General features: G+C 41.3%; 1 protein-coding gene across 7 annotated transcripts in view; it reads right to left on the bottom strand.

Moving 5' to 3' along the window:
• The window catches only part of RAD54L2 (RAD54 like 2), a 95227-nt gene that overhangs the window by 42641 nt on the left and 32709 nt on the right, over positions 1–19877 (bottom strand). For 4 of the 7 annotated variants that reach the window (XM_082321142.1, XM_082321147.1, XM_082321141.1 and 1 more), the window contains 2 exons: positions 16541–16649; positions 8061–8267 (listed from right to left, as the gene is read on the bottom strand). In XM_082321142.1, coding sequence (XP_082177268.1) covers positions 8061–8211 — 151 coding nt within the window. In that variant the 5' untranslated portion in view covers positions 8212–8267; positions 16541–16649. Of the gene's footprint in view, positions 1–8060; positions 8268–15482; positions 15613–16540; positions 16650–19877 lie in introns of those variants that run through there. The other 3 variants (XM_082321145.1, XM_082321144.1, XM_082321146.1) reach the window with 2 other exon arrangements.

Raw genomic sequence — 19877 nt, 5'->3', positions numbered from 1 at the left:
AAGCAAGTCATTACTCCAGGTTATATAAGACTTAGACTATGCCAGACTTTGTGCCACCCTCTCAAAAAGGAAGCGCAGTCAGGGAGCCTGGGAGGGGGGCAGAGGAGTCACAAACGTTTTCCTTCAGAGCTTCCCCCTGCTTAGGATAAGCAGAGGAGACTGGGAAAGAGTCCGCACTTTCAGACAGAGCAGGCAGACGGTGAAAGGCTCAGTGGCTGACCTGCAACGTCGTCAGTCTGCAATTCCCTGCGAAGGGGGCTGGGGGGACAGCATTCATCAGGATCTCATCCTTCCTTCCCACAGCAGCCGTCAAGCCACACCTCACCCCACTGAGAATAACCTAGTTCACAGGGTTAGTTAAAATGCTGGAATCAGTCAATAAAACCCCCACAAACCCCAGGCGCCACTCCTCCCACACTCCTCTCCATTCCTGTTGCCTTCCCCTATTCCTCCCAGATTTATGGGCAAACAGCCTGTCGACAAGGGACTTCCACCTGCCTCTACCACCCTCCGACAACCGAAACTGCCCCAACACAAACAAAATGCCCAGCAAGGCAATCTGCAGCTTCGGGTTTGGCAGAAAGGGAGCTAACAAAGCGTACAGTACTGGCTGTTCCCAGCAAAGCACCCAAGAGGATTTTTTTTTTTTAATGTCACCATTTAGTGAGTCCAGTAAAGCCACTTCAAGGGACCTGGTTGCCTGCCATGGGGTCTGCACGGGCATTAGCAGCTTCCATACACTGTGCTGGGTACGCAGACACTTGCTAGCTGGGCAGGTCCAAACCCCTCAGACTGCACACAGAAACACCATTTGTTCTGAAAGACAGACTGTACTACAGGGAAACTGCCAGAATAAAAATAATGGGTAAAATATGCAGCCTTCTGTAACGAAGCAAAGTTCCCGGAGAAATCAGTGGGGCTTTTCCCTAAGTATGGGAGGCAAACTTCCTTCCCTGCAATTTCAATGTAACCTTTCTGCACTACTGAGTAACCAGGATTGCTAAATCTGCAAATGCTAGTATCCAGTCTCTTTTCACCTTTGATACTAAAGATATCTTCTTCATTTTATTCAGCTGGATTGTGGAAGACAGCCAGCTCCTAACTTTCTGGGTCTTAGGAAACCAACACAAGTCTCGAATGTAAGATTTGCGGAGGTGGAGAGCGTATGTTTAACAGACACAAAGCAACTTCGGAGATGCTCTTATCCCTTTCAGCAACTGAGAAAACAATAAAAACTCCTCAACTTCTTAGTTGAGGTGACTTAGCAAGTCACCCGAGAAATGCATCTAATATCTGCAGTTAGATGCAGGTTTGCTTACTGAGTTATCTACAACCAGCGGACTTGAGGTTGAGCCCCACCGTCTGCACCCATATGATAAAGCATATTTAAACACTGATCCATAAGGATCATTTTCTAAGGCAACGCAGTTTCCCATAACAATTTGATAGGGTTTAAACACATGCCAATATGCAGGATATTAATTCATGAGTAAATTCTTTCACATGTAGTGATTACTTCTGTATCTCTATGATACCACACGTGCCATCCTCTTTGCATGCAACTATTGGCTTGGAAGGCAGTCTATAAAAAGTCACAATAAGCATTAAAATCTACCTAGTTGTTTAAGAACAGCAAAGTGCACGGTGGTACACAGAAGTGCAGGTTTGGTTTCCCAGGCTTACAAAGATCAGGGCCATTGCAAAAGCAACAAACTTACTGTCGAGGTTTGCTTCCCACAGAATACGACCTTCTAGCTTATTTAGAAATGGTACTGGTGGACTCCAAAGGGAGATGCATCCAGCCACAAGTAACCAAAAGAAAATAATCAAGATAGGAAAGCCCATCAAGACGGAAAAAAAGGAAAGATGTCAAGCACCGCTCTTCTCTTCCCCTGCAAAAAGTCCACCTTGTGCTCTACAAACAGTAATGTGCAGATTAAATTATAGGTTTATTACTTACTGGCACTCACCACTCTGGCATACGTATGCACAGAATACAGCAGAGCTTAAAATGAAAGGAACCCTCCTAATCACCTTCAGTGCTTTTCTAGATTTAGGGAAGTCCTGACTTTTGTTTCTTTCCACACTTTTTCTCTGACTCATCCACTTTCAATGAACAAAAAGAGCCTCCTCTCCACTCCAAGCATACTCCAACAGGCCTGTGCCTTTCCTTAGTCCCTGCCACCAGCCTCCAGCTAAACAACAAGGACAAGAGATCAAAGCACATGTATCACCAGTCTGAGGCAGAAAGCAAGAAGCAATGAAGTCCACTCTGCCCTGGTACTGCAGCAGATGGAAGTGTCTCATTAAAGGGTTCCTCAAAGAGCAGCTATAGTCTCTGAGGCTGCCTTGACCTTGGGATGCCCATCTACCCTCGATACCACCCGAAGACACAGCTGTGAAAAGCTGCTTTCTAAAAGGAGTTGAGAGATTAAAGAAATAATTATGTATTTGCTCCTCCTCTTCTTAGGGAATGCATTTACTTTTCTAGTAGATAGGGAGGACAACTTAAAACCAGCATTTCCTAAGAGAAAATGGTGTGCAGTCTGGTCAAAAGTAGAAGGTGAAAAGATTTCAGGTTGCTGGGACTAATCTCCATTTACCAATACAAGCAGGACCATCCAATTCAAGTATAAAGTGCAGGTAAATGACTTTCTAACAGCAGCTCCCTTTTTTTTTTTTTTTTTTTCTTTTTTTCCTCCAGCAGTATGGGCCTTTCTAAATCTGGATATAAAATGATAAAGAGGAGGGGTATTATTCAGCAGACTGTCTCCACACTCTGCCTCTCAGTTTCATACAGGTGAGTATAACATGAACTAATTTATAAGAATAACTTCAGATAAAAAGCATAAACTTGTGTACATGAGCAGGACGAGCCTGCTACATGAACAGATTTATACCAAAGACCTTCCTCTCTTCCCCTGTAAGGACAGAAGTTTGCTCTGTTCCCAACCCCACACATCCAGCTGGGGACTCCCACACACACCACAGCGTTGTTTTGTTCCAGCACTTTGTTGGGGAGAAGAAAAGATAGAATGACTTTGGGGTGGGAAGCACGCGAATAACACGATCTCCCAACATGAGCAGCAGCTCCCTGCACCTCAAGAATGCATTCATGTATCATTCAAAAAAGCGTTAACCCACACTTCCACATGACTTTAAAAACAGATTTCCAAAATAATTTCAGCTTTAATAACTCCAGGTGCTAATGAACTTTCTAGTAAGTATGGCATTAACTACTTATTTTCCCCCTCAGGTTAGACAAGGAAATTAGCCAGGCAGCTACAAATCTATTTCACTTTCAATGTAATTGCACCCCTTGCTGCATGCACCATGATGATGAGCCACAAAGAGCCACAAAGGAACATCACATTAAACAAAATCTATTCTTGCTATAATTTCATGCCAACATTTTTTTCCCCAACCACCAAGTGAAAATTGTACACAAAGCCGATCTAGCAGTACCCCTTTACCTAAACAGGCTTTCCTCTAGCAAGGTTTCAAGGAAAGCAAAGAGCTTTTCAAACCTGAATCAACAGTGGCTATCATCTGAAGCCAAGTACTCCTGCCTTGGTATCTTGGGAAACTCAAAACTGTGAGTACCAAGTGGCACACTCAAGTTCAAACAAAAAGCAGCCATGGAAATACATTCTGGATCATGCTATCAAATATCATAGCCAGAGATGAGCACAGTTTTAAGAGGCTACGGTGAGGAAAAGGGTCTCTCTTTCCCCTCACTAACCTCCTGTGCCGATCTTTCAGAGGTTCTGAGACTTGGCCCTGGTGCCTTCACCCTACTAAGAAGCTGCAGTGCAAAAGAGCACAGGCACCTGTGTGTCCTCCACTCTCCTGGGACCTGCGATCCTGTACCACCAACACAACTGTGGTCCTTATTCACTCCTCTCTTAGGGTCCATATGTCCATAGAAAGCCCACACAAGCAGTTTTGTTTTGCTCCAGCACTTTGTCAGAGAAGAGGAGGAACAGCATGAGTCTGAGGTGGGAAGAGGGAGTGCAGACTGCCTCCATCTTCTCCTGTTCTCCACTAGTCAAACAGAGATACCACAGAGCTAGCATGCCCTCCACCCTGGGGAAAGAAAGAGGGGATGGGACAGGAGAAAACAGGCAAAGTGGACAACACAAGGCAGAAGACAAGGCTAATTGTGTGGAGATTGTCACATCACAATAGTAGCATCTAATACACTATTATTTGGTGTTGCCTGGTACATCTGTACATTAAGAACTGCAGTACTACCGTGGTATTGGAAAATTGTCCACTGCTATACCCCAAAAGTACTGATTGCAATCCCTGTCTGCTGTATCACACACCCTGTAATGCAAACACAACTAGTAGCCTTTGACAACAGTGCCTGAATACCTGTGCTCATTAAGGCATCTTTCAGAGAACTGAAAAAAAACCAGCTCTTTACACTTTTACCCCTGAGTTACACTTTTTAAAAAGTTTTAGCCCATATACTCAGAGGTAAGAAAACAAGCAACTTGCCATCACAATTAATAGCAGAATTACAGCAATATGTATGAGTAGGAGACAATGAATTCCAGAGACTTCTATCAGAATAATCCAAAAGACATTCAGAAAGTGGAAAACCAGCACTATAGTGGGAATCGTTCAAACACTCAACAGCTTTCCTCGGGAAAGCTCTGAGGTATGAACAGTCCCTGCATTTGAAATGATCTGTAAAATCCATATTGGAGGTTTGTTTCCTCTTTGCTCAAATTAGCTTTTATTCCTATGGAGCTCTACACAGCCCTGAGCAACTACTGGGATCAGAGAAAAGGTGCAGGACTTGAAACAGCCCTTTATCTCTGCAGTCATCAGTACATCACATTTCTAGTGAAACGGAATTAGGGAGTTAATGACAAAAGTTCTTAGCAGTCACGCACCAATATCACAAAATTGAACATGATAAAACAAGTGCTGCTACCCACAAGTGATGAGAAAACAGATGCAGTGGGCAGGGATGACAAGGCTGGAAAAGCACTGGAAGCCTCCGGCTAGGATTGAAGCATGCTGCTAGGATGGGTATGTGGTCTGGCAGCCACTGGGAAGGGGTTACAAGTGTCTGGGAAGGTATGTCCTTGAAGAAGTGTTCTAGAAAAAAAAGACTAAAGCTATAGGAGCTCCTACACATGATGCTAAGATTCATTAACTGACCACCACTGAAGAATTGTACAAAGGATGTAAGGTATGTGGTTATCAACTCTCACTTATTCGGAAAACTAGCCTTCTGTCCTCTTTTTCTTCCTTGAGGGCAGGGGGAGAAGGTTTAAGAACTGCTTTCATCAAGACTGAAAGTTTGTACCATAGAAGTCCAAACTAGAGTAAACTCTAGACCATCTATGGGACAGCCTATACTAAATGCAAACAAAACTTCATGTTCTCAGAGCAGAAATGAGAAAAATTGCAGCAAAAATGAAGATAGCACTCTTAATTACCAGAATGTAAAAGAACACAAATAAAATTCTGAACCTGAAACCACCACAAGTATTAATTCCACACACAACATATATGAAAAAGACGAAAACAGGTTAAACGTGCAAAACACAAGTCACTGCTAAGTCTGAGACCAGACTATCCACCATCAACAGGTGTGGATAATACTACATTAACCCTGGAAGGTTCATAAGTTATCTGAGTCACCATCAAAACATGAAAAACCTACGTTCCCAAAACAAAGCCACTATTTTGCAAGCAAGCAGTAAAAACATTAGTTTTATAATTGTTATAATAACTATTATTTAAAACAAGTAATCATTTTCAGTTTGGAGAAAACACATATGCAGCCTGTCACCCTTCCAAGGAAATAACTGTGAAATGTTAATAATCTTCTAAATCTTGCAGTGCTAGAAATATGCAAGAGCCCATCCACAAGGGAAGGATCCCCCCAGGATCCTCAATGGAACATCTACAGAACAGCCACAATACCAGGAGGAGAGCAGAACAGCACAGCTGGGAACAGGGAGAACAAACTTTTAATAGAAATTATTAGAATTAAGCTTTTAAAAAGCTTCCTAGTATGAACACTAGAGCACCTCCTTCCTTCTTGTAAATAAAAGTAATTGTCTATTCCTAAGAGGTTTTTTATGAACGAGAGCCATCTACAAAGAGACGGGACTATAAACATCAGATGGGCAAAATAAAATGATCCTCTTAATTCTGAAGTTAGCTGTATTTCATAGCCCAAATAGCAGGAGACCGGTTTTATATTAGATTTAACGTAATATGGATGTCAAATGACATTTCTGAGGCAATATGTAGCTGTGAAGAAATATCAGGAAAAGCAGAGTGGACACCTCCACACTAAACAATAATTATACAGCTAAGCACACAGTAAGCATCCTGATATTCTGGCAGACAGAAATTAAAGCTGAAACAATCTGAAACCTCAGAGGCAATCTAGCTTTGCTCAGATTGTGTAAGAGAGAGTTTTTCCTGTACCTAATGAACAACTATAAAACATTTTATGTTAGTTACATGTAAATTGTCTTTTTACTCTTCCTTATTATTTCCTACAGTCGTTAAAGTTTATTTTTAATTAGTCACTAAAGAAATGTAAAGCATAAACATGTTTCTAGTGTTTTAAGATGAAAATAAATAGCTGTCATTAATGGTTAGCGAAGTTCTGATATACCTACATTAATTTTGTTTGCTTTGGAAAGAATAATCCTGATAAACAATTATGAGTATTCAGCCACAATAATATAGATGATAAAATACATAGGTCTATGATAAATTAACCATGGGGAATGACCCACTTGGACATGACATACAGCCACTCCTCTCTGTTAACAAAAGTTTGTCCACAACATCATGTTTCCTATTGCTCCGCTGGGTGCAGGTTCCTGAGAACAAAGTGACAAGGTCACCGCCAGTCTCTTTGAGACAGAGTAATCTGTGGCCCTATAACTCTATCTCCTGTGAATCCCCTTGGTTTTTACCTGAACTAACACTTCCATTTCTGCTACTTTCTCATTAGAAAAAGCCATCATGTGAATAAAACCAGAGGAATAAAGTTCATTTGTGTAAACACTTTATAAGCATTTTAAATCAAAACAACATCTTCAAGTAGCACATGGCTGAAAGAATATAAAGAAAACAACCAAACAACACTTGACGACAACAATGCACTTTGAAATCAAAAATACTTTGGAAGAAGAGAGAAGTATCTGTCTTTACCACATTCTACACTACGAAAAGGAAGACTATTCTCAGTAGCCCGAGGTAGGTGCATTCAAAAATCTGCACACCCTTCAAAATTACTAAAAATCACAATTTTAAAGGAAGCAAATACAGCATCCTCTTAGGCTCGGGCTGTAGTTCTATGATACAAGGAGTTTGGTGACAAATACCACACAGGGAACTCCCACCTGAGCCACGCACTCCTGTCTACGTGCCCTAGAACATCAGCTCTTCTGCTGGACCAATTGCTATATTGGTCCTAACTGAAAAGAAGAGTGGGGCAGTTATAACTAGGTGAGGACAGAAGGCGACAACTTAGCACTGCCACCTTTCATATTGTAAAACAAACAAACAAAAATAAACCCAACCTGTAGGCTGTCAGAAAAGAACATTTTCCAGTTGTTACAGATTATTATTATAAGTGAGCCATAATTGCCCATAGCATCCATTAAACTGTTTACCTATGGGCAAGCAAGTGATGTAAATATATTTAATTTCACCGGATCCTTTTAATAATACAAATAAATCAATTTACAATTACTTACTTCTTTATACAATTGCTTCCCCAGAATCTGTAGCTATTTTAAAAATTCTGTCCTCCTTACAATTTATGCTTGTGGCTTGTTTTCATGATGAAAATTTTTTTTTGGCCAGGAGTCCAAATTTAACCTACATTAAATCCCTATTTAAATTAAACACCCATATAAGCACTTCTCCCTACGAAACGCTGGACAAATCCTAACCTACCTAATCTACCTATCCTATCCTAATCCTATCTACCAAGGTGTCACTCACCAAAACTAGTAACGCCAGTTTTGTATAACAAATGTATGCAGACATTCACAACCCCATTCACTTACCATTCTCATCAAGTAAGTCCTCCTCGTCATCCCCATCATTGTCCTCCTCCATCGCCTCCTCCTCATCTTCCTCCTCCTCCTCTTCCATATCCTCCTGCTCCAAGTCCGGGTCCAGGTCCGGATCACTCCCTGAGATTGACTCGTCTGACATGATTCCCAGTGGTGCTCCTTGTGCATTACCTGCTCATGTTCTACCGTGAGGCAGTCCTGCAAGAAAAGAGGTACGTAATGAGCCCAGTAAATCCCAACCTTTGACCCTCAAGGCTCAAAATCATAGCAGGGTTACTGCATATAAAAACACAAATCTGCCATCAGTCTTTTAAATAACAGTTATATCAGACTGTACACAAAATCCTGTGTAGAAAATGGATGCCACAAGCAATGTATCATAATGATATAGACCCAGCATTGTAGAATCAATATCAGAACCAATATAGTAACTAATCACTCAAAAAAACACCTCTTTCTTGGTATCCTTGATATGGACACAGCAGAAAGATTCCTAGTATCAATGTCTGATTATACAAAGATGCAAAAATAAATAAATTATGTGAAGAACTTCAAAACACTACCGTCCAAACATGAAGCGCAGAAAAAAGGATCAGACTTAGAATCCCATATGGATATCTGTTACCCTGATCCCCCAGCACTGCAAACACCACCACAGTAGGCAGACCGTGGGTCGCAGACAGAAACCACCCTCCTGACTTAGCTGTACCCACTGCGAAGGTCACCCAGCTACTCATCACAGACTGTCTGAGTCTCCGTTCCAACAAACAGAACGGAGACAGCGTTACCTTAATAACGGTACGGACAGAAAACAACAAAGATCCAGTTTTTAAAGGTTGTATGTCCCTTTGTAAAGCAGAGTAAGAAGAAAAGTAAACACAAAGGAAGGGTGGATCAGAGAGAATTTGCATGTCCTTCCTCTAAAGGACAAGATCGGAGCTGGTTGTGCATAACTCCTCTGTTACACTACTCCAGTACATCACAGCAGAAATCATGGTGTAAAACAACAAAGCCTAAAGAGAGGGCCAGCGCAATCACGAAGTCACGGGTTTATCTGTTCAGATCATGCACTGCCACTTCTGGACAGTAATGGGTACTCCTCTTCCATATACAAAGAATTATCATAAAGGAGCTGTGTAAGATGGTTGAAAAGAAAGAAACACAACCAAGAAAGGAAAATAAAGAAGGCATCATGATCTCAAGGAACATAAAGCAAAGGATGTGTTCAAAAATCAAGCCTCGGAAGAATTACTACTCACACATTCCCCAGAAAGCTCTAAAGAAAGAAGAGAGAAACATTTCCTCGTCACTCATTTTCCACTGTCCCCTACTTACACCACGCTTCCAGTGCAAATGATAAAATGTTTGAGAAATGATAGGTCACTTTAAAAAAAAAAAACCTTCTAGGCAGATAAGACAGCATACAAACAAACACTTCAAGAAACAGAAAAACTTCATTTTCAGCTGTGTTTCAGCAGTAACTAGATGAGCTCAGAAACTTGAAGGTTAAAGACACAGCTCAACATGCCTGTAGCAGGGCTGAAAATCTAACTGTCAAGTATGCTGAATTATTCCAGCTGAAGTCATCAGTTCCTGCTTTGCCTCTCTCAGCTCCTCAATAACATTGAAGAGTGTCTGAAAGAAAATAAACACAAAAGAAGAAGAGGCTTTGCGGAGATTGGTATTGGAATAGGAAGCTTTTCACCGCTAGGTCCCAGGAGCACTTTACCACCAGGCAGAGACAACTGAAGTCCCTACACTATTACATGTGTCACACAAAATAAGTTGGCTTAGTCAAGCAGATAGTAGAAAAGGCCAAAATCTAAATTAGCTCAAGTGGAACTGTGCCAGTTTACACAAGCCAAATAGATTTACGCAGCTTCTGTGGTCTGCTGGTAGGCAGGTACCGAGCCCTGCCGCTGTCAGCCTGCTGCAATACAGTGACCCCCGGGCACTGCAAGGTCCGGCGCTGCTTACTTTCTGATGTCTGATGACTTCAGTCAGGGACTGCAGATGCAAAGCAATCTATTATCAGACGTTTTTCCTGACAAACACCATTCTAAAGTCTATGTGTGTATTTCAAAACAGCAGCTTATTTTTACTTTTAAATAGCAACAATGTTCCCTTCCAGATGATATTCAGCCCTAAGGAAAACAAACATTGTTTGTTACTCTTTAGAGGTTGTACTCGGGCCTGTAACTGTAAAGCTGCATGTGTTTCCTTACATTTCAGAAGGAGATGGTCAGCAGTGTTACCTTTGTAGGTCTCCACTGGTCACGTGGGAATTCAAGGGGATTTATTTATTCCCATGTTGTCCATACTGTGCTATAAAGCACCTTGCATAATATCTGCTGGAAACCATATCAACAGAAGCACATTAAAAAAAATTCCATGTTTTACTATCCCAGCAAACTAAGCACCAACCAAAAAAAAAAAAAAAAAAAGAAAAGAAGAAATACAAAAGAAGAAATACAAACACTACTAAAATGGCAGGAATGAATTCTCATCTACAAACAGGAAAAGCAGAAGTGCTGTAATGCCACTAAACACTCCAGGTCAAAGAATGACACATGATACAGTTTCTCTCATCAGTATCCTGCTGTGTATCATCCCTCATGTTTCATTGTTTGTTGCAGAACCTTAAAAAAAAAAAAAAAAAAAAAAACCACCACAAAACACTTTCTGAAAATTATTTAAAGGAAAGGATCCTTCTCTTTCTATAAATAAAACCAAACCCAGCAGAGAGCAGCTATCTCTCAGACTGGAGTACAAAAGGGGTCTAATCTAAGCTTTATTTTTGTTTAGCAGTAAGTACATGTTCTTTATAAGCTAACTCTTGACACCCGTTCAGCAGGCCCAGCCATATGCAGAAGAGTTAAACAGAAGCTTTCAAAAAGACTTAATTAAATCTTGCAGAAGCTGGGTGAAACAAAGATGGTTAACTCCTCTGTGCCTACTGTCATGCTGCTGTCTGTCTTCCTCCCTCCCATTCTCCTCCTCGGCTCCGCAGTTCCGCAGCCGCTCTCCCTTGCATAAGCCCCAGGTCTCAGGAGGGCTCCCACCTTGCCTGGTGGCACCGGGAGCACGCAGCAGGGACACAGCATGACAGGCAGGTAGGCATTACACAGCCACGAGACTGCCCTCGTTTCTCACACCGATCTGACCCAGTTCGGAGCCTTCCACCAAGGGGAATTACACAACAGGGCCAGATTGTAGCTACCGCTACTGTTTTATGGCTGAGTTACTCCAGCCTGCCCCATCTCTTGCCTTTGCACACACAGGAGCACCGTGCTCAACATTTAATCGCTGTAGGAAGGGCACTTCGCGAGAGATAAACAGATTACCTTCAACTAATCAAAGTTACAGTTTGTCTGGACTTTCTGGCTGTCCCTCATTAGATCAGCCCATGAGCCTCCTGCCCTGCCGCAAAGAGGGAAGCTGCACCCCCAGCGGTGCGCCGTAAGGAGGGTTACCAGCACCGAGAAATACAAACCAAACCTGCTGCACCACAGTTTACAACAGAAAGCCGGGGTCCATATGGTACAGTGTCCAGTTCAATACCTGGTGAGGCCGCTGAGAAAATGGGATAGGATAATGGGCAAAAACACTGAAAAATTCCTCTTGCTTACTCAGGGAGGAGAAAAGAGCTGTCATGTTTATCCTACCCAGGAAGTTAAACCCTGCAATCAACTGCACATCAAATTAACATCCAAGACAGCCTCTCTCATGTATTATGTCCTGTCTTTCAACAAAGATAAAAATAGTTCAGAAGTTTTTTGGGCTTTGCTTTTTTTAAGGTAGAACATTTCAGATAGTAAGTAAATGCCATGTGGTGATGACTGCCTCCTCCTCAGCCTGCACAGAAAGGAGGCTCAGTTCTGGACGAGGAAACTTCAAGGGCTTGCAAATTTGGACACATTTCTGTTGTCCTCCTGTTTTTCTTTCACTCTGCAAAGGTTTAAAATCACCATTTCTTCTTACGTATGAAGTTAGAGAGAAATGTGAAAGCAAGCTTTTCCCCTTCTAAGCAAGTTTTTCACCACAGGGTCACGCATGCCATGAGCCAAACAGCAAACATCACGGGATGTGGTGACTTTGCCTATTTCTGTACAACATCAATGCTTTCATCAGAGGACTCATCAGCCCTACAAAAACTAAACTATTATTTAATTAACCATTACAAATACAAACAAGTAAAAAGGAAGGATGCAGGACAGAGCAGACTGGAGTCCTTCTCCACCTGAGCAAGGAGGAGCAGGTTCCCCTGTACCTCCAGGAAGCCACAGAAGCCAACGTGGCTTTTCAGCAGCTCTTTGCCTGCTACTGCACAAGTGATTTAGGTACAGGACACGCTCATTCCCGAGTACACATCCATCCCATACAAATCCCTTCAGAAAGGGCAGGTTTAACACTAATGCTACTACAGTGCTGAATAGTAAAGAGGATTCCAACACCTCCCCAACCTCCAGCCAAGCCCAATATCTGGGACTCATCAAGATTTGTCCCTTAAAGCCTGTTTTGTAATCAAGACTTCACATTGGTCATTGTGGTGCCCAGCCATAGAAACAGGATCAAGCATGCTGGCAAATCACAAGAGGATTTGCACAGACAGTTTAATAAAACCAGGTATTTCAAAGTCAGTGCTGCATAACGCTCTTCAGTTTCTGCTATACAGTCATGTTTGGCAGCAAACCAGCAAAATGGTTGGTTGGTTGCAGCCATAGATTTCTCTTACACACTCAGCTCACACACAAACATCAAACTGGATGCGTACGAAGGTAACTGCTGGCTCCTTGGGAGAAATCTCATCTCTTTGCTAGATTGCATGCTAGCACAGTTTTGGTACCTTATAGGTAGCCTTCAGTAACTAATGGAAAATTATTATAAAGCATACAAATGGATCACCAAAGAAGTCATGAGCTTAAGCTTTTCTGTAAGATAAAAGAATCTTGTAACAGTTTGCAAGTAATAACTTGCAATGTTATTGCAAAATAACAATGAATACCTTCTGTTCAGTTTAAAAATCTAATAAGAAATAAATGTGAGATCAGTGGGTTTGGACAGTTTGATTCTAACGAACATTAGAACTTCCCTAATTTACATTATGTAACGTATTAACATCTCTGTTTTACATTATCATGTAAAAAATGGTGGGGAAGGGGGGAATCACTTAAAAGGATAAATATTTTCTCAAAAAGAGCCAACGGTGTTACTGACCAAGACTAGTCTAGCAGATCCCCATATGTTTTTAACACAGTAAACTTAAGTGTTTACTGAAGAATCAACAGAAACTTCTTTCCCCCAGCGATAACCCCCACAAATTGCATTTAAAGCCATCCTTAATTGATTACTTTGTGATTTAAATACCTTCTTCCTTTGCAGTCTGAGACTGTTAAGACTCCAGCAATACAGTTTTTCAGCTGTGACTCATGGATAACTAGTGGCCACACACTGCTAGCTGGGAAGGAAGAAACAATTCTCCTTCATTTCCTCTTGTTCAAATCACAACGAAACTAAGTGGCATTGATCCCCTCTTTAAGCGATGTGTTTACTACAGGAATATTAAACTGAAGAAAGGAAAAAGCAGCAGCCTGTAAAATCATAAATTGGAGAGCACCTACTTGCCCTGGACCACCCTTCTGAGGAAGGCAAGTGTGCTTCTCCCCACCCCATGCAAACATAGGCACAACGCATCTAGTCTTCGCCTGCATTTTGTGTGAGTATTAAGGAGCCCACTGTGATTTGTGGGAAGCAGGAATCGAGAGTGCTTTAAAAAACACTTCCATGTATCAGTTTTGGGAGAACTGCAGGACTTACTCTTTTATTCTCTTTAGGTTAACAGTCTCCTTCCTAAAAGGCACCACAATACTAAAAACAGCCTGAAACTGGTTGTTCCCTGACAACAAAAACAAAAGCTGCTGCAAGAAGGGGTGGGAGAAAGCAATGAAAACCCTAAAACGAACCCAAAAATAAAGAAAAGGGAGAGCTAATCCTTCTCCTCTGTTGACATGACAGTGCTGGAATGGAGAACGTGACAATGAACATTACATAAGGCCTGGCTCCCACTGCGATCCCGAACAAAAAGAGCTAGCACGAGTCAATGGCAGCATCTGCAGATCATTACACAACCCGGACCGGTGGCAGCGGCACACACCGGCGTCATCCATCAACTGCTGCGGGAACGTCCTGCCACACGGTCCTTTCTCTCCTGCGTTTCAGAAGGGATGTGAGTACACCCTTCTGCTGACAGTGTCAACATTTTGTAACCTCTAAAGAAAAAAACCTGAATATTCTTCATAAGATGTCAGCGCTCACTTTCATACAGACTTCATAAGGCACTGACAAGCTCTTTACCCCTGGACAGAGACAGCAGAAATGGGCAAACTATTTTTGTGTTTGTATATATGTACTCATATAATTATTTGCCTAAACAATGTCGGATTGCTGTTAAAAGCAATTTTATTTGATCACATTAAAGTAGAAACTGGCTTCCTATAAATCAACTCTTTCCTTCGAAATACTCGAAATGTCCTCATCAGTGAACCACCCTATCTAGAAGAGCGGTTTGTTTTGCACTGCATAAAATTTCAGGCTATCTGAGGCAAGAAGCATGTGATCGGTTTTGCTTCCAGTAATTACTGATACTCATCCGGGTTAACACCATCACAAATGAACAGAAATTTTGTCTCTTACTTCACAGAATCCCCATTTATGTTTTTAGCTCTGGCTACTGCTGTGTAAATGGCACTTGCATTCCCTGCTAAAGAAAACGTTGAGAAAACGAAACTTTCCTTCCCTGATCACTGTTTCTGCTTTCAAAGCAAACAGCATTTCAACATAAAAGCCACTTTCAAGTGTGCTTTTACAGGTTTTGCCCATGGTGCTACAGCTATAGAAAACAAACAGTATCTGTGAGAGGAGTAAAATCCTGAGAAAAGATTTCAAATGATGGGGAAGACTCAATAGTAGAGCATGGCATGTCAGGATTCCAAATTATATTCAATACATTTTATATAGCAGATTAATTTGGGGCAAATTTGCCTACCCTGCATTAATGATAACCATTCACAAATTCCAAAAGACAGATTTTAAAAGTCAGCTCATGGGAGAGGTATGCCAAGCCTTCTCTTTGTGAGTACCCAAACCATGGCAAGAGGCAAGCCAATTCCCACAAGCAAGGAAGATCCAGATAACCGAAAGATCCCTCTAGGAGTTTAAGCTCCTGTTATACATAGGTGCCAGAGAAGAAGTTATGTAATAAATCAAGAATAAATTACATAAACAGAAGCAGTGGAACAGAGAGGAGTGAAAAGGCAAAGAGCTAATCCCCTCTCAAGTAAAGATCAGTCCCTGTCACTCTATGAAGACAAGCTATGGCTTTGCTCACTGAGATATACTAACATTATGGCTTACCTCCTTGAAGAGTATCCCACAGAAACAGACTGATATAGCTCATAAACAATGTTTTCATCTTTCAGAATGAGGAAAATGGCATGTTTTCCCAATGCTGAAAGGCCTAGTTGATCTATCCTGTTTTCTCAGTATCGCCCCATCCACACACTCTTCTTTCTTTGCCTCCCAGAGAAGCACATTTCATTACCGGGGAATGATTCACCACCTTTGACTGCGTCTCTGCTCAGGAAACAAGCTTTCCCATCAGCAGCAGTCCAGGGCAACCCACCATTCCCTATGAGACAGACACCAGTCACATTGTGTTCTGTTGATGACAGTGTGCAAAGTAAACACAACTTAACTCTTCCTTTGGTCATATGTCTGCATTTCACTACAAAGAGTTGCAGAGGACTGGGAGTTTGGTTTTGATGCCTCATCTTTCTTCCTCTTCAGAACCAGACTTAAAACCTGGGGTTTTGGTTTATGCAGTTTTTAGAAAAAGGAAGAATTCAGCATGGTTTTATTCCTCTTTATTCCCTACCCCACCTCCAGCAATGATAATTACACTAGCGACAAGAAAGCATTACTTATGCCACCTACAGTTTACCAAAGAAACTTGAACACAAGCAAAAAAAGAAAGAAAACCAAAAAATCCTGAAGTAGGAGGAAATGGAAATAAACAGTTTTGAACTTGTATGATATGAAGATGACAATTAGCATATGTTAGACCCAAGTTGCGCCAGTCTGTCAAGCAATCAGACATCAAACTAAGTTTTATTGGATTCCACTGTAGATTAAAAATCCATTAAATGATTAAAAACTGTCAGAAACATGGGTTTCTTTCAGAGTCATTCCCTCCAACAGAACATTCTACTTGCACAGTGCTGGAAAAATTTACAGTAAACACCACTTATAAAGGTCACTTTTCTGCTGGTTTTGAGAACAAAGTCACCAAAACCTGTAGATCTTTGCCTTTCCTACTAAACTGGTCAAAATAAAACAGTCCACCGATCCTTGTATATCCTGCACAAATACATTTGTTCTGATAACACTTAGGATTGACACTATAGGCAGCTCACATGGAAAGCAACTGGATGAAATAGACTCCCGTGGTTTTGTCCTTAGTACTGGAATCGCCACTTTGGTTGCGTTTCGCTGGCTCAAAACCTCCCAATGGTTTGGACAGGCCTGCAAGGGAAAAGAATGCAGCTTACTGCCTCTCACCACACAGTACAAACAATCCAACACACTGTTCAGGGGATCATTTGCATATACACAGACAAAACACCCCAATTAGAGATAATAAGTATTATTTCACAAAAGAAATTGAGCTATGAGTCTCATGATATGTATAGTACATTTTTAAGCCTATAAAATTGTGAGTATATGACTCTACATACTTGAGCTTACTTTCAAAAGAGCTTTAAAAGCAGCACAATGCAAGTTTGGCTAAGGTGATACACCAATATTAACATAAAGATAACATACCCTGCAGGTCACCATACCCTTTTGGTAAACATACCCAACTGTCCAGTCCCAACGTATGTTAAACAGGACATTAATTACCCTTATGAACGGGCACAAGTATATCCAATGCTAAGACAGGAAGGTGCAATTGAAAAGGGACACGTTAGCAAATTATTAAAGAACACTGTATGGTGAACAGGCACCATGACAGTCATCTACAGAAGTAGCTGTTGGCTACTAGACACAACTCTCTTAGAGTAAAAATGTCACTATCTCCCAAATATATAAATTCACTTAACTTTCATAAACGCTAGGAATGTCTTTTGTAGTACTGGTTCTTACTGAATAGACAATACTGCATAGATATTCATACCCATGCAGAACCCAAATGTTACATTTCCAAGATTCAGAAGCAGAACAATAAAGAGCATGCAGCTGTGATCTTCAAAAACGCATAGCCTTTCGGGTATTCTTTCCCTCAAAGTTAAGTGCAAGTTTCAGTCAACTGCTTTCCCCAAGCGACCACTTTTTCTATCAAAGCTCATTTAGCGTTTGCAAATGCTGCTTGACTGGCTGCTGTACCCAGCAAGTACAGAAGGAACTGCAGGCAAGCCAGTTCTTCTGGCGTCCTGTTGACATGTTACCATCCCAAGCGAAGAGGACCATATGTTGTAAGAAGTCAACATCCCTACACTCAGCTGCTGATATCTCCCAAAATATAACAGGAATGGAATTTCTTGTCCCATCTCTATTTTTCCTCCCCTCCTCTTGAATTATTAGTCCTGAATCAAGGTTGCCAGTCATTTTACTCAAACTACCCATTTGTCTAATGGTAGGAATTCTTGATCATTATTGATTTGGGCTGAACTCAGAAATTTGAATAGCAACTATAAGTCATCTTTTGATGGGAGTTCCTGGGTACAATTCTTTAACAGAGAAAACCAGTTACATGGCACTTCCAGAGCAGATTTACTGGCAATGCTATAAAATCTCACTCAATTTCATTCATAGTTCTCTCTGTTAGGAATGAAGGAGGCAGATGATAAAAGTTAGAGACTTTCTAGGGGATGCACCTTCTCATCACAATAAAAGCATATATATCTCCACAAAAAGGTTCCACACTAGCAGCAAAGGCTAACAGCTCTGTATCTCATTCTATTAAAATAGGCATTTCACTGACCAGAAATATTGATTTAGTTGAAATATAAGATCTCCTGTCTTGTTATTCATGAGTGCTATGGTAAGTACAGGGGGGAGAAAAAGGCACCTCTAAACAATTTTTTTTTAAGGGAGAGTCAGAAAAAAACAATTTCTTACAGAGTCTGCATGACTAAGCAGATCACCCATTTCCTCAGTGTTCTCTACTCATTATCTGGGTCTTATTTCTCTCAAATAGTTAACTATTGTCATTATAGAATAAACAAATTCAGATCACATAATAAAGGCCTTAGTTACTCACATTCCTTGGAGAACAGGATGTGAAGTTACAGTCGACAGAAATTCAAAAATGCTGGCTAGGGTAAATCTTACTATGCATTGTCCAGAGTTAAGAGCTTCCCCTCGCAAAAAAAAACAGCTTCCCCAGGAAATTCTCCTTCAAGATAACAGGACCACATCCCAGGACTGAGAGAAAATCAGAAAAAAATCTCTTCTGGGATAATATCTTTCCCCCAAATATCTCATCTCAAAAGCAGCTAACTTCTTCAACCCCAAATCTTCTCTATTCTATGCAATAGTCATCTTGCCATCCAGTTTTCAAGACAATTGCTTTACCCTGTTTAGAGCCTGCAGTACACTTCATACACTAAGTGTTGAAAGGCACTGATTCTGTAAGGTTTATTTTTTGGTCCTGTTCCCTCAATTTGTTGACAGCTACGGACAAGAAACTTAAAACCCAACCGATGACACCACTCTTACAACAACTTCTTGATTTAAGAAAATATTCTTTGTTCCTGCTATCTCCCACACCCCAACATCCCCTGCAAAGACAATCTGACTTTTCTTATTTCCTATGCCCAGAAGCTTGTGTTTGATGTTGTGAGGTGCACTCTACAACCCTGGCACTTTTTTTAAGGAAGAAATATACAACTCTTGCACTACTTCTGGAAAGGAGAAGCCACAGCCAGCCGCCTTTTCACATAAAGTGTTAAGTAGCGATGCTGCAAGAGTAATCGAAACATCTGGACAGTTACCTTACACTACAAATGCTGTTTCTTTTGCTTTCATCCGTGAGTGATGCAAATAATAAACGCAAAGACTAAATAGAAGAGAGTGATAAACAGAAGATGGCGACCAAAACCTGACGTTAATCCCACCAATTAGAGAGACAGTGACATGCCCTGACATTGACAGACAGTTTTCAGATTTAACAGGCACCAGAAGGGTAATAAACATTTGGCCTTGATTAAATTACCCATTTTCCCTCTCGCTGATTGCAGCTTCTCAGGCCTCGGACACGCTCTCTGCAGCAGCTGCTCTTTCCCACTAGCACATCACTCCTGTATTGTGCCAGCACAACTATCTGTGTGCCTGGACAGCAAACGAAACAACCCGGAAGCAAAATTCAGTTCCCAAATGTAATCTACTACAAAGTTGCATGAACAGCTGTGCAGGCACAGAAATAAAAACAGTCAGGGGGTGGGAACAAGCAGCCGTGGGTATGGCCTCACCAAGCTGGCATCACTGTCCACATGGTCTTAGCAGCCAGAATGCCACTCCAGCACAGAGGACAGCAGCGTTTTGATTTGAAAAATTGAGACGGTCCTTGTGACAAAGCTTCCTTGCCTTTGTTACAAACACCAATCAAAAGGATTGGAGGTGAGACATGTATCGGAGGTGAGACATGAACATTCGCATACTTTATCCTCTCAATTGTCTCTTTCTTTAAATAGTCATGGCATCACTATGTGGTTTGCATGGAGAGGTATCTATTTCTGAAGTTCATTTTGT

This window comes from Platalea leucorodia (assembly GCF_965183815.1).
Source record: "Platalea leucorodia genome assembly, chromosome: 9".
NCBI classification, from domain to species: domain Eukaryota; kingdom Metazoa; phylum Chordata; class Aves; order Pelecaniformes; family Threskiornithidae; genus Platalea; species Platalea leucorodia.
Note: the sequence above shows the minus strand (reverse complement) of the source record. Positions and strands in the feature narration are given on the sequence as shown.